Below are 12,685 nucleotides of genomic sequence, written 5' to 3'. Positions count from 1 at the left end.
AAAATGAAAATAATAATCAATTTAAAAAGAAACTAAATAGAAAAGACATCTAGGCTCCTTTATTTTCCTAAGGCTTTTTATTTTAATTAATGCTCCTCTGCCCTTGAAGGGAATTTGCTATCTATACAAGCAACAGCAAGTTCATATCTTGAAATCATATAAGGGATCTAATTATGCCATGTAGAACAGAAGCACCTGCTCTCTGCTAATTCACTGCACTGTTTCCTCTTTTTAATATTTCTTACCATTATTCCATTTTCCTGAGAAAATCTGCTGGGGGCAAGTTTTATAAACAAGCTTTAAGAAAAATAATTAAATGGACTCCCCTCCCCCTCAATCCTTCCTACAAAAACAGAAAAAAAGCCCTCTTCCCAGAATGAATTCTGCTACTGATCCTTTCTTTCTCTTATTACAGACCTAACCATAAAAAAAGCCAGCCCATGCATCCATATTTTCTAAATATCCATAGCAGTCAGTGCCACAGCCATACTGTACATATTCCCCCCCCCCCCCCACCAACTGCACCTTAAGGACTACACCCTTTTCAATCATGATGTCATGAAATACTGCTGGTGACTCCCCCACTACCACCACCACCACCTTCTCTGTACTACAAGCTGTGAACCTTTCATTTTAACGTAATTTGATTAAAAAGAAATGACTCTTAAGTAGGGCAGTGGGAAAAAAAAAAAAGAAAGAAATTCACCACCACCAGGTCATCTATTTTTTTTTCCTCTGCATACTGCTTGGCTGTCATCAGAACACCACCCATTAGTAGGAGTAACGATCATAAAGCATTCTGGGCTTAAAAGGAGAAAAAAAATAGAAATAAAAGCAAGAATACCTTAAGAATGCTATCCGTACTGAAGCAGTAAACGGGAAAAACCTAAACCTTAAAATATCCCATCCCCAACTGGCTGCTACAGCACCTTTCTCCTAGCACGGGTGCTGCTGCAAAAGAACCAACCTGTCTGTCCTTTTCCTAGGGTTTTCTCCAAACGATAGGGTCCAACATATTGTGCATGCTGAGCTCCGCTGCCTTCTTTCCCTGTTGATGTCATTTCTACCTGGATCTGTAAGTCTGCAATGTATATGTGCCGAAGAGCTGGAATTTCTCTCTCTGCAGTTCTTTAAATTCCCACTTTGCAGCTGGGCAAGCAAAGCACACTCTCTCTCTTTGCTTTAGTCCCCTTGGTTGCAGATTTTTTTTTCTTCCTCCTTTTTCTTTTCTCTTGTACGCGTGTATTCTTTCTGGGTCTGTCTGGGACGCTGATGGATGAAGTGGTTATTTTAATGTTCAAAGAGGGGATCTACGATCCAAGCCCAAGGAGCATGATGCTGGTGATCTGCGCTCCGCACGCCTTGTTCTCTCTAGGAGCTGTTCAAAGGAGAGCCAGAGCTAGAGCAGCGGAAGAGCTGGGGCCCGCAGCTGCGATTGACACTGTACGCAGCCAATCCCAAACAACACCTCATCTCCCACCTCCTTCTCCCCTCCTCCTCCCACTACCTTTTCTTTTCCATCAGCAGCAGTTACTGCCTCTGCCTGCTACAGAGCATCATGATTAACAGCAATAGAATAACCTAAGTTTATTAATCTATTGGTAAGGCAACAATTAAATATAATTAGAGAGTATGTTATTTTAAGACCCAAATGTGCACATTTTTTTCTGAATCATCCATAACTAGGCAGCTGCACTTCTACTGTGTTGAAGTGAAGCTGGGGTTGGGGCAGGAAATAGGAGGGAAGAAAATCTACTTCAAAAGATAAACTTGAGAAATTCTTTGATTTTATTTAATTCTAGAGGATCTGCATCTTTTGTGGGTTTTGTGCTTTGAAGAATGCTGGGGGGAAAGGAGAGAGAAGGAAATGACAGAAACATGACTTTCAAAAAAACAAGGCCCAATCACATAATCGCTTAACTTGGTGACAGACTTGCATTTGAATTTGATAGGAGCTGTAGACTTCAGATGAACAGATCAAAAATGGCATCCCACTATCTTAATTAGAATCACAGCAGAAAATCCAGGGATTAGATGGGAATAGGAACAAATCTGCTTCTTAGCTCCATAGGCAACACCTTCATAGGCTCCATACTAGCAGTGTGATATCTGAACTCTTTTTGTTACTTACTTTTATTTGCTACTTATGTCAAGAAAGTAAATACGTTTTTAACCTTGAAAACTATATGAATTCAGTGAAATAAAAGGTTCCCTATACATGCTTCAAGTTAGACATAAGTCTGCTTTCCGAATTTATGAATTTCTTTACCAAAAAAAATCATACTCCAGAACTATCAAGCTTAAACCAACACTACACACAAGTTTTGCTTGTTTGTTTTGTCTTTTTTTAAAATACCTTCTCCCTCCTCTCCACTCCAGACAGAATCCTGGTCAAGATGTCCTTATTGTAATTGAGACATAACCCGGTAAGGCTTCTTCAGTCAGAGCAGAGTCTTAGCAAGTCTATAAAAGAAAGGGAAAGTAAACAAACCAAGAGAAAAACTTCAGTTATGTTTATCTGTTATTTGCAAAGAGCCAAAACTGGATTTTGCGTTTTAATTGATACTTCTTTTTGTACAAGAGAAACATAAATTGCAGTAACTCTAGAAATTGGCTCTATACCTGTAACATAGGCAACAGAACAACTCTGCCCCATGAGTTGGAGAGGAAATGAGGAACTGGGAAGAAACCAGGCCAGAGGACTGAAACTTTAAACCAATTCCAAGGTAGCCAAGGCAGCAGCAAACAAAACCCAAAGACCTGGTTTGACCTTTCTCTGCTTCACTCCAGGGTTCATCTTCAGCTCACTTCCACACTGTGCTGTTGCAGCAACCTGCAGACTCCTAGAGATGCACACCCTAAACTGCCTTCCATTTCTCTGTGACCTCCTCCAGACCTCACCCAGAGGAGGGGGCAAATGAGATCTGGGCTTCAGATAATTAATCTCAACCAAAGACTCCTGCTCTATTCAGGAGACTGGCCCTACCTTTTTGGCAATGGCAGCATCTGTTCCCTTCAGTTCCTCCACATTGTCACATCTCGGCACCAGACACTCACTCACCACTGCTCATCCTCACCCCTCCCCACTGCCCTTATCGCTCAGCCCTTGCTGGCTTTACTCCGTCCCGCCCCTCAGAGCTCCCGCGCGACTCCTCCCACCGCCTCACACACCTGGGCTCTCGGCCCTCGGCCCCCACCGTGAAGTGGCAGAAGGGGAAAGAAGCTGGGGAAAGCGATGCCAACCAAGGCGGCTCGTGCCCCGTGATATGACCACCTCCCCTCTACCCCATAGCGGAAGCCGAGAAGCCGCCCGGAGCTGAGGAGAGAGGCGGCAGCGGTCCCTGCTGGTCGCCACTGCCATGGCGCCAGAGCCGCCCTGCTCTTCCCGCCTAAAGTCGTGAGGAGAGGGTGAGCAGAGGGGCGGGGCGCGTGCGTTAACGGCCGCTGCCTCAGCGGTTGGCTGCGCGCGCGCGTGTAACGGCCGTTGCCTTAGCGGTTGGCTGCGCGCGCGCGTGTAACGGCCGTTGCCTTAGCGGTTGGCTGCGCGCGCGCGTGGTAACGGTTGTAGACTCAGCCGTTGGCTGCGTGCGCGCGTGGTAACGGCTGTAGACTCAGCCGTTGGCTGCGTGCGCGTGTAACGGCCGTTGCCTCGGGGGTTGGTGGCACGCACTTGCAATGGCCGTTGCCTCACGGGCTGGTAGCTTGGCGGGTGACTGTGTGGCCAGCTGGAGTGTCTTCACAGCCCTCGGTACCCAGTGAACCTGCCCTGGTTTCAGCACAGAGCACGCTGAGACCCCTGTAGCATCGACAGACTCCAGCATACAACCCCCAGATCAAAGGACCAAAGAGAGAGTAGAACGACTTCAACAGGGCACCTGGAGTGCCCAGGTGGTCATTCAAATGTGCCTTTCTGAAACATAATCCAGAAGGCTAGACTGAAACAGGCTCCACTTCCATGCACACTGTCCCTCAAAACATGGTGATTTCCTCTTGCTTGGGAGCAAGGGCAACGTTATCCAACATGAGCCACAAAGGCAGGAGAAATATCCTGCTGGGAAGACTCTCAGGTTGTGTAACTCAGCACAGCAATGCTGATGGAAGTCAAGACACATCTTTATTTTTCCCTACTGAGTCTACTATTAAAAGTTTACTATGCAAGAGAGTAAGGAGCAATTCTGAATTATAGGAATACTAGCATAATTTTCAAAAGTGAAAAAGTCCCTTTATTCCTCGAAATGAGCAGATCACCTCATAGCTGCATTAGTAGTGTGGTGGGTGGGTGTCAGCATAGATCACTACACATTCAGCTTTTTAAATTTTCATATTTGCATTTTGAAGGGTATTTTGTATGAGAATATGAAGTCTGTATGTAGATAAACCATATGTGGCTCATGATTTTAAGCGATAGATGAGCAATTGGATAATATTGTCCCTATAAGACCCAACTAGTGTGTTCTACAGGTTGCTTCCGTTAGGTTTGGGGAAGAATGAGTCACATTGTCCTACATGTTACTAATTCCTACCTTCCACCATTAAATATCAATATCTTAGTTTGGATAAGGGCAGGGTTGGAATAAGAGCAAAAATTTGGTAAAGTTTTGACTAGAAGATCCATGAATTTTAAATACTCTTTTGGGTCTCATGTAACTATTTGTTATTTTGATTCCATAAGAGTATTCTGATGTTTGGCCCATTGTTATCACTTTGACCTTTTATCCTAAACTCTTTTTGAAGAATACTTAGACATTTCTTGCTTCATGAATAATGAAATGCTGATTATTTCATTTGTTCATATAGAATAAAATCCCACTTCTCTGTACCCCTTTGATCTGAAACTTACTCCTTTGAATCTAGGTTATGTCCCCCTGGTGTGAATTACTTATACAATAACTCCCTCAATTATTTGAAGGCCTGTTTATCCAAATGTTTTGATGTTCCAAAAGCATTGTGAATAAACAGGGCTCTGCTGTCGTTGGATATATCAGATATCTTTGGGGATGCATATAGGATGATTCCCCTGACCTTATTCTGTATCCTCCTGTGCTTAAATGAGTGGAGAATTTAATCTAAACTATACAGTTAATACATTGGCACCAACTTAGGTACCTTTACTTGTGTCCCCGTTGTTAGTGATTTTAGTTTCCTTTTTCTCCTTAAAAATATGAGGAAGTAAGGTCTGCAAGTCCCATAAGAGTCTTAAGGTCAATATGAATCATGAAATCTTTCAAGGAACTAGAGAAAAAGCAGGTTCATAAGGGCATGATATACAGGATAACCTGTTTTTCACTTGTTTAGTTGGATGTTTTCCATTGGTCTCTAGAAGAATGGTGCGTCCAAAGTTTGGAGAATTGCACTTTTTCCTTCAAATTACCACTAGGGTGATTTTCTATTTCAATCTCAGAAATTTTTATTCTAAAAAATTCAGATCCAAAATAAAATATCAATGTGAATTTTAAAATGTAGATTTTTAAAAAATCTACAAAATATTACATATTTTCAAATTCTATTTTATTGCAAATATTTCAAAATTCTACAAAGATTTTTTTTTGAAACAGAACTATCAATAGTTAGCAGTCATCTTTTATTCTTTAAATATTCATCACATCATTTTTCAAACTTTAGCACCATATTTGCATTTGTAATATCAGGATGCATTACTGCATCCTGAATTAGATTTTCCGTTCATCCGCTTATATGGCATACCTTTGATAAATGGTATTAGGGATTAAAATTTTTGGTAATTATTCTGATTGCAAAGATATTCCATAATAAACCGAGTTAGGTATTTCTGTGACCTTTATACATTGATAATGTTGATAATACTGAGAGTAATATTGAGAATAATGACATAAAGCTGCAACGTCCTCTTCATTAGACCTGTACCATCTTCTGAAAAAGCCCACGTAGACCCTAAGAAAAGAGAGGAAGGAATATCAGTAATATTTATGGATGGTGTTTCAAACTCCAGCAATACCCTTAGAGTTCAGACACCCTTCTTACTACCCAGTGCTGGGGAATTTAGACTAGCTCACACTCATTACTGGAATATAGTACTTCCACAAAGACTGCCACATTGCCAGCTCCTAATCTGGTTCACATAATTCTATAGAAGTACAAGCTGATAATATTTAGATAATTTAGAGAATATCTTTGGATTCTCAGTATTTGATGCATTCTATAACCTAATTTTTTAAGAATCACACAGAAAAAAAATGAACTGTTGGTTATCTATATATCGCCTTTGATTCAAGAGAAGTTAAAGTAAAAACATGTTAAATCATTTATTAACAAAATAGACAGCTGTGCTATAAAAATATGAAAGGATGCTGGAGAGAGAAAGACATCTATATTTAATCTAAATACTAAAGCCTTTATTTCAGCCACTGCTTTATCTAGATGACTAACTATTGACACTTAATGTACTTAACTTCAGTACCTCTGCACTTCCATTGCTCTCAGATTGTCTCCACATGAGAGGCCTGCAATCTGGGGAAGCATTCTCTTTATGCTCCCATTCTGAGGCTCCTCTGGGGGATTCAAGTTCATTTCTGCTTCTTCCTTCAGGAAATGATGCATTGTTCTCTGATTTTACAGTATTGCTTCCTCTGGACTGTGGACTCTATCTCTTTGGAAATATTAATGCATTTTTCTCAAGCTTGCTGTTAGACTTATGTGTGCCACAATGAACCGTTAAACTATTAAGAAACCAAAAAGCTCTTTCCAACGTAATAGGGGAATGTGGACCCTCTGCGTAATGTTCTTCCATGGACTGAACTTTGTATTTCACAAAAGCATAAATATGAACACATTTGTAGGCTTAATGAATGAAGCTTGTGACTGGCTTTTGATGGAAACCAAATGTGAAAGCAGTTAGACACTTCTGGGTGAGGAGGGATTTGTGATAACTGACCTCAGCCCTGTGTTTCAGGTACAAGAAACCAAAAGAATTGGGCTGTTTTGGGCTGTCAGATCAAGTGTCTGCCTAACTACTGAGAAGTCCTCAGTAGATTTCTTTTTTTCTGTGAACTTCTTCTGTCTTCCTTTATGAACTTGACACGTTATAAACTGACAGATGGTCACATATCTCTTCAGATTCTGAAGACAGTGAATCCTTGAGACAATGCCCATTGATAAACATTCAAGAATCCCAACATGTAAAGAAAATGATGAGTAAGACACCATACCTGAAATCCTGCCATTGTGTAGAGCAGTATCAGCTGCAAGGTGACTGCTCAAAGGAAACGTAGGAAGCATAGAATGAAAACACCAGAGCATTTGATGCCTAAAACATAGAAAAGAGGTCTGTGAAAACAAACTCAGCTTCTGATTGTGCTCCTATGTTATGGGGCAATTTTATGTTTAACTTCTGCCACAAAATGAGCATGCAGCTTTATCACAAGGTATTGTACTGTGTCATAAGGAAGTGATTGTCAAGCACATTATCAGCTGCCATGAATCTTTTATTAGCACTCCAATCACATGCAGTGAAGTAGTATGTCAGATACACTGAGCAAAACAAATTTTCTAAAGTTTAACACAGATGGTTCAGTGGAGCAGAAGATAAAGTCCTTCAGCATCTTACAGTAACTCTGTATTTCTCTTTGGAGATTTCACAAAACCTTGAAAAGTATTGACCTGGATGACCAAGTAAAATAAGCAGTTCTTCAGACCACATGGAGTTATTGCCAGCAAATAAGTATGAGATGAATTATACATACACAGTGATGTTAGTTATATTTGCAGAGTAGGGTTTTCTTTAGAAGGGAACCAGCAGTAACCATACAACTGCTAAGAATGGTCATGGATGCATGCATGAATGCATGTTTTATATGTGGACATAGAGATACTCATGAGACAAAGCAAGGAATTTATCTATTTAACTGAGTGCCCAAATGAACTGGAGAAATACAAGACAGGAAAAGGTTGCATAATTTGGCTTTTACTGAGAATCTCTTGGTCATACTAACCTGCCATTCCAACTGTAGGGAGAATTACCGAAATTGGTCCATGGGCAGTAAATGTGATGCAGAGGAATGCCACACTTTTGAGGAGGTATGGCACGCCTGGCATTTGACACATAGTACACAAAAGCAAAATGCACAGATTTTTTGTGATTCAGGGCCCACTGGGAATTTGAGGAGATCACATCTAACCCTGGTTTCCCATGAAATGTTGAAAGGTGGCCAGGGCAAAATTATAAAGGTTCCCCTGGTCCATAAAAACATAAATTTCCAAGTATTTGGTAAAGATGAGCAAAAAGATTGATGAGGTGGAAAAATTGGATTTTGCTCTTTGGATCCACAGCAGTCTCACAGAAAGCAAAGGGCATTACTCAAAAACAATAAAAAGGAACGCCACGCAGGAATGCCAAGCTAAGCAGTAGGCAAATAGAACAAAGGAGCCAGGAGACTGAGGCCACTATGCACCAGTGAGCAGATCTATATCTATTCATCAAATTGCCACACATAGTAATGGCAAGTGTAAAAGATAAGCTTTTAAGGGAGACGGATCACATGAGCTAGTTCCTGACTTAGGACAATAGTCGAGATGAAAACTGTAAGGCAGGTGCAGGTTAGCAACAACCAGCACACCTGACAGCTGAGCCAAGTTTAAAGAGATAGGGAGAGTTTCGTCTGATAAGAAAATAAAGAAACTAGGAATATGAACAACTTGAAGGGTCAATGGGATATCACCCAAAAGAAAAGTAGCTACGGAGTTCTTCTACTGGCAATTCCACAGACAAGAACTGAGAGGCTGATTTGAAGATTAACATGCTAAGGCCTATTCAATTATGCAAGCAGTTTTTCAGATTAGTCAAAATACTGTTTTTATATCAAAAGAGAAAAATAACATCTGCCTTTAAAAATGTGTTTCCTAACTACACCAAACATTTGTTCAGTTGAGAAAAAGAAAAAAAAAAAGAAAAAAAAAAGAAAAAAACCCACCCCAGAACATTTATAGAAATCATAATCCCTTCTACACTAAGTGATTTTTTTTTGGAGTTCTCAGTAACAAAGATCTATCCCAAGTGGAGCTACCACCAATGGGGTGCTTATGGGAATAATATTTAGAAGATTGGGAATCTTGGCCAATGCTGTTAACTTAGAAGTAAAATTACTATTTAACACAGATTGAAAAATTGAGCTCCGAAATCCATGAGATATTGAACAGGGCAGTCCAGCATACCAAATCCTGAAGTGCTTTCTCTGCCTCCATTAGGACTAAGTAATTGTAGGAGGGGTTTTCAGACTCTAGAACCTGTATTTTAATGTGAGGAAAGGGAAGGGAAATGGAAAGGGATTTTGGAGTTTCTGTACAACTATTCAAGAACTAGAAGGTCACAGTTCCCAGCTCAGTAGGTGACCCAACTTTTCAGAGAAAAAGCAAACCTATTGGGAAAGCCTCTAGCAAAATAAAACAATACCAAGATGAAAGCTAAGAGGATGACTGAAAGGTGAACAGCAAAGTGCTTTTTAAATCCCCATCTGCTGGTGATATAAAAAGTTGAAGCAAACTGTAGTATTGTAGTGATTAAATGATACAGGTGGAAGAGGATGAAAAGTGTTGCAAACTGGTTAAACAAACAAGCTTTGAGAAGCAGGACTCTGTTGTGTCTTATGAGTTCTTTTCCTTTGAATTTGACATATGAGCTTGGGCAATCACTTTGACCAAGATTTTAAGTCTGACCAGTGAGTTTATGTGTGAGTTTACATGGCATTCCCCTTTCAGTTATCCTGCCCTCTTAAAATTAAACCAATGTAAATTAGCTAAAAATAGGCAGGCCGAAACTGTGATGCTTAAAATTCCATCTCTGCCCTTAACAGAGACCCTTGTTAATTTCCTTTTCTTCATATCCCTTTCAGAGAAATTTTGTAACTTATCTACTCTTTATGGTATGTTCTGAGATTTTTGAAAAAGTTGTTTGAAAAGTTGTGTTGGAAATACATTATCTGCATATTATTTTTTTCACCTGTCTAGAAATGAAACAACAAATATGAAGGACTGAAATATAGTCTATTTTGAATATTGTTAGTTTTGCACTGACTTTTAAACAATTCTGCTGAAGAAATGGTGTGTTAACTGCTCTGAAAGATGTTCAGTGACTCCCATGGGAGTAACAGCATGTGCACTAGGAAGAGTGCCTTCTTCAAATTTCTGCTACTAAGGAATAAGTTATTCTCTCAGAAAAGCAGTAAATGTGATCACATGTACTTTTTCCACTGTAGTTGGTAGGTCACGTATAGACACTTAGGATAGATGGTGCTCTTTAGGCATGGGCTTGCCTTGGAGACAGTGTGGCTGCACAATCCCAGAAGCATTATATTTTGCTCAGCCTTTTCCACCATGAGCTTATATCTCTCCTCTGTGTCACTCCTTTCTGAGTGTCTGCTGTCCAAGAATGTCAGTAGAGACGAGAGAGCAATCCAAGTAGATATAATGTTTGCTTCTTAGGAGCAAAATTCCAAATGCCATCCCTACCCTTTATACATCTACATGCCTAGCCAATGACTCACTACAAAATGTCATATAACAGCCTATAGGATTTCCACATTGTTTGTCCTCACCTGGAACGTTCCTTTCCTGCTCCTCCACACTTTACCTAGCACCTGAGATGGAGCTAGTTGGAAAATTTGTAAAGTATAAATAAATAAAAAAAAATCCTGCAGATGTCCTGGAGTGTTTGCTAAATCTATAGCGTTCATTATGGCAAGGTAGAAAAAAGTCTCCAGGGCTTCCCTCACGTCAGAACTTGCATGGCACCTTTTAATAAAGAAAAAGAATTTTGAATTCAATGTGTGCCCTCATCTGCTCATACACAGAGCTCCCATTAGTGTAAATGAAAATTACATGCATGCCCCAATGGGACTCTAGACCCTGATCTGGTTAAAACTGTCTTCAGGAAAAGAGTAGAAAAATAATAGTGTCAGTACAGTGTTTCCTCTTCTCCTTATGCTCCAGAAAGTGTTTTTAAATGCCCTCACTCCACAGTCATTTTTTGTGTTTTCACTGATGGGAATTTTCAGACCCTAAGTTATTTCATTAGATAATACCACCTGTATTTAAAATGTCAAACTCAAGCTGCATTTCCCAGTGTGAAAGCCGAATACCAGTGCCCGAAGGAAAGTTTTATAGCATCGATTAACTGCAACCATTTGTAGAACTGACAAAGAGCTGTGTAAAAGGTTCATTCTGACTTTTAGATGCGAGTATTGTGCATCATTTTTATAACATGCAAGCCAACAATGATGTACTTTGTTATTGCAGGTCAAAACAACTTCACCCCACCAAGTAAATCATGAAGACTGACATTAGTAGTCCCTGAACTTGCAAGACACAGGATAAGAGATTTCATGTAAGAGGTATTTCATTGGGTTTTCCACTTATCCCACTAATCCTAAGAAATAAAAAATATATGTATGTTAAAGTTCAAGCACACAACTCACATGGAAATAATAGTCCTAGAGTGGAAAGAAGTTTGTAAAATACTTGTAATGATCTTAGATGGGAACAGGATCATATCTCTACTGAAATTTCCAAAGACCAGGTGCTAGGCAGATATAAACTGTCTTTTAAACAATGTGCTCAGTAAACTCACAGTGATGCTGGTGAAGTAAATACCCAGCCTTAAGACTGCTTCCATTCTGTTGGATGCTTTCACTGAAGTGTTTACAAGGAGTTCTCTCTGCATGTATGTTCTTCATGTCACCATTCACAAGCTATTAGGTTGCAGGTTAGAATTTGATGTGATTCAACTCTGAGTAAGTTATATTGTAAAAAGTCAGTTGTAAGTATGTGTCAATTCTCCCACCAGTGATGACTCTCCCCATTTTACAAAGATGGACATGTGCCATGGACAGATTAAACAATTTATCCAAGGTTGCCTGGGAGTTGTTCAACTAAACCGGACTTGGAGCTAGAGTCCCACTCCAGCAGCTACAAAGTACCCTTTCTTCTCCATTTCTTGCCATAAGCAATGAAATCTTGGAACACTTGAAAACAAACAACAAAATAAATAAATAAATACCCAAAACACTGCTACAGTTTAGTGACTTAGTAGGTATTATAGAGTGAAAAGGGTGAGGTGATTTTCATCTGATTATCAGTGGTGTGAAATCAAGCTGACTCTTTTAAAGGAGATGAAAAGAAACATATTTGTCTCTAAAGCAAATCCCAATAATGCAGAGAGAATCTTGAGGAAGAGTAGGAAACCAAAAGAGTCAAGATACTGTTCTTATTCACACTATAGCAGAAACTGAGCAGTAAGAGCAGCTAAAGATTCTTGTTGCTTGTAAGCACCTAGGTGACATAAACAGGAACAGAGACACAGATGACAATAAGACATACAGAGAAGGAGAAGGATTTAAGTCTGTGGACATACAATCCTAATATTTCAGAGATCCTTCTGCAAAATGTAGCTGAAGATGTGTGTCAAACTTTTGGGCTAGCTTTTTGATAGCAGTTCAGTTCTGTGTATGTACCTAAGTCAGATGGTTGTATCCCAAGGTAATTTAAATTTTTTTGACCTGACATGTAAAGATTTGGATAATTACAAAAGAAAAATCTCTTGCTCTCTCATGCACAAATCATGGTGGTAGCTCTGCCAGCAGCAGTAATGGTACAGTACATTTAAGTTACTCACAAAGTATTAACTTTGTGTTCTATGTTGTCTAAGGAAAGGTCTTGG

The 12,685-nt window shown here is 39.8% G+C and overlaps 1 protein-coding gene across 10 annotated transcripts in view; it reads right to left on the bottom strand.

The window, feature by feature from the left end:
- Nucleotides 1–1,446, bottom strand: part of BRSK2 (BR serine/threonine kinase 2) — a 270,165-nt gene extending 268,719 nt beyond the window's left edge. For 4 of the 10 annotated variants that reach the window (XM_088525807.1, XM_088525809.1, XM_088525813.1 and 1 more), the window contains exon 1: nucleotides 968–1,441. In XM_088525807.1, the coding sequence (XP_088381933.1) occupies nucleotides 968–1,061 (94 nt within the window). In that variant the 5' untranslated portion in view covers nucleotides 1,062–1,441. Of the gene's footprint in view, nucleotides 1–967 lie in introns of all 10 variants that reach the window. The other 6 variants (XM_088525810.1, XM_088525811.1, XM_088525812.1 and 3 more) reach the window with 3 other exon arrangements.
- Nucleotides 1,447–12,685: the final 11,239 nt, after the last annotated feature.

This window comes from Tinamus guttatus, unplaced genomic scaffold (genome assembly GCF_059628265.1).
Source record: "Tinamus guttatus ecotype Peru unplaced genomic scaffold, ASM5962826v1 Tinamus_guttatus_pri_ptg000240l, whole genome shotgun sequence".
NCBI classification, from domain to species: Eukaryota; Metazoa; Chordata; class Aves; order Tinamiformes; family Tinamidae; genus Tinamus; species Tinamus guttatus.
This window is presented reverse-complemented; position numbering and strand designations above follow the sequence as displayed.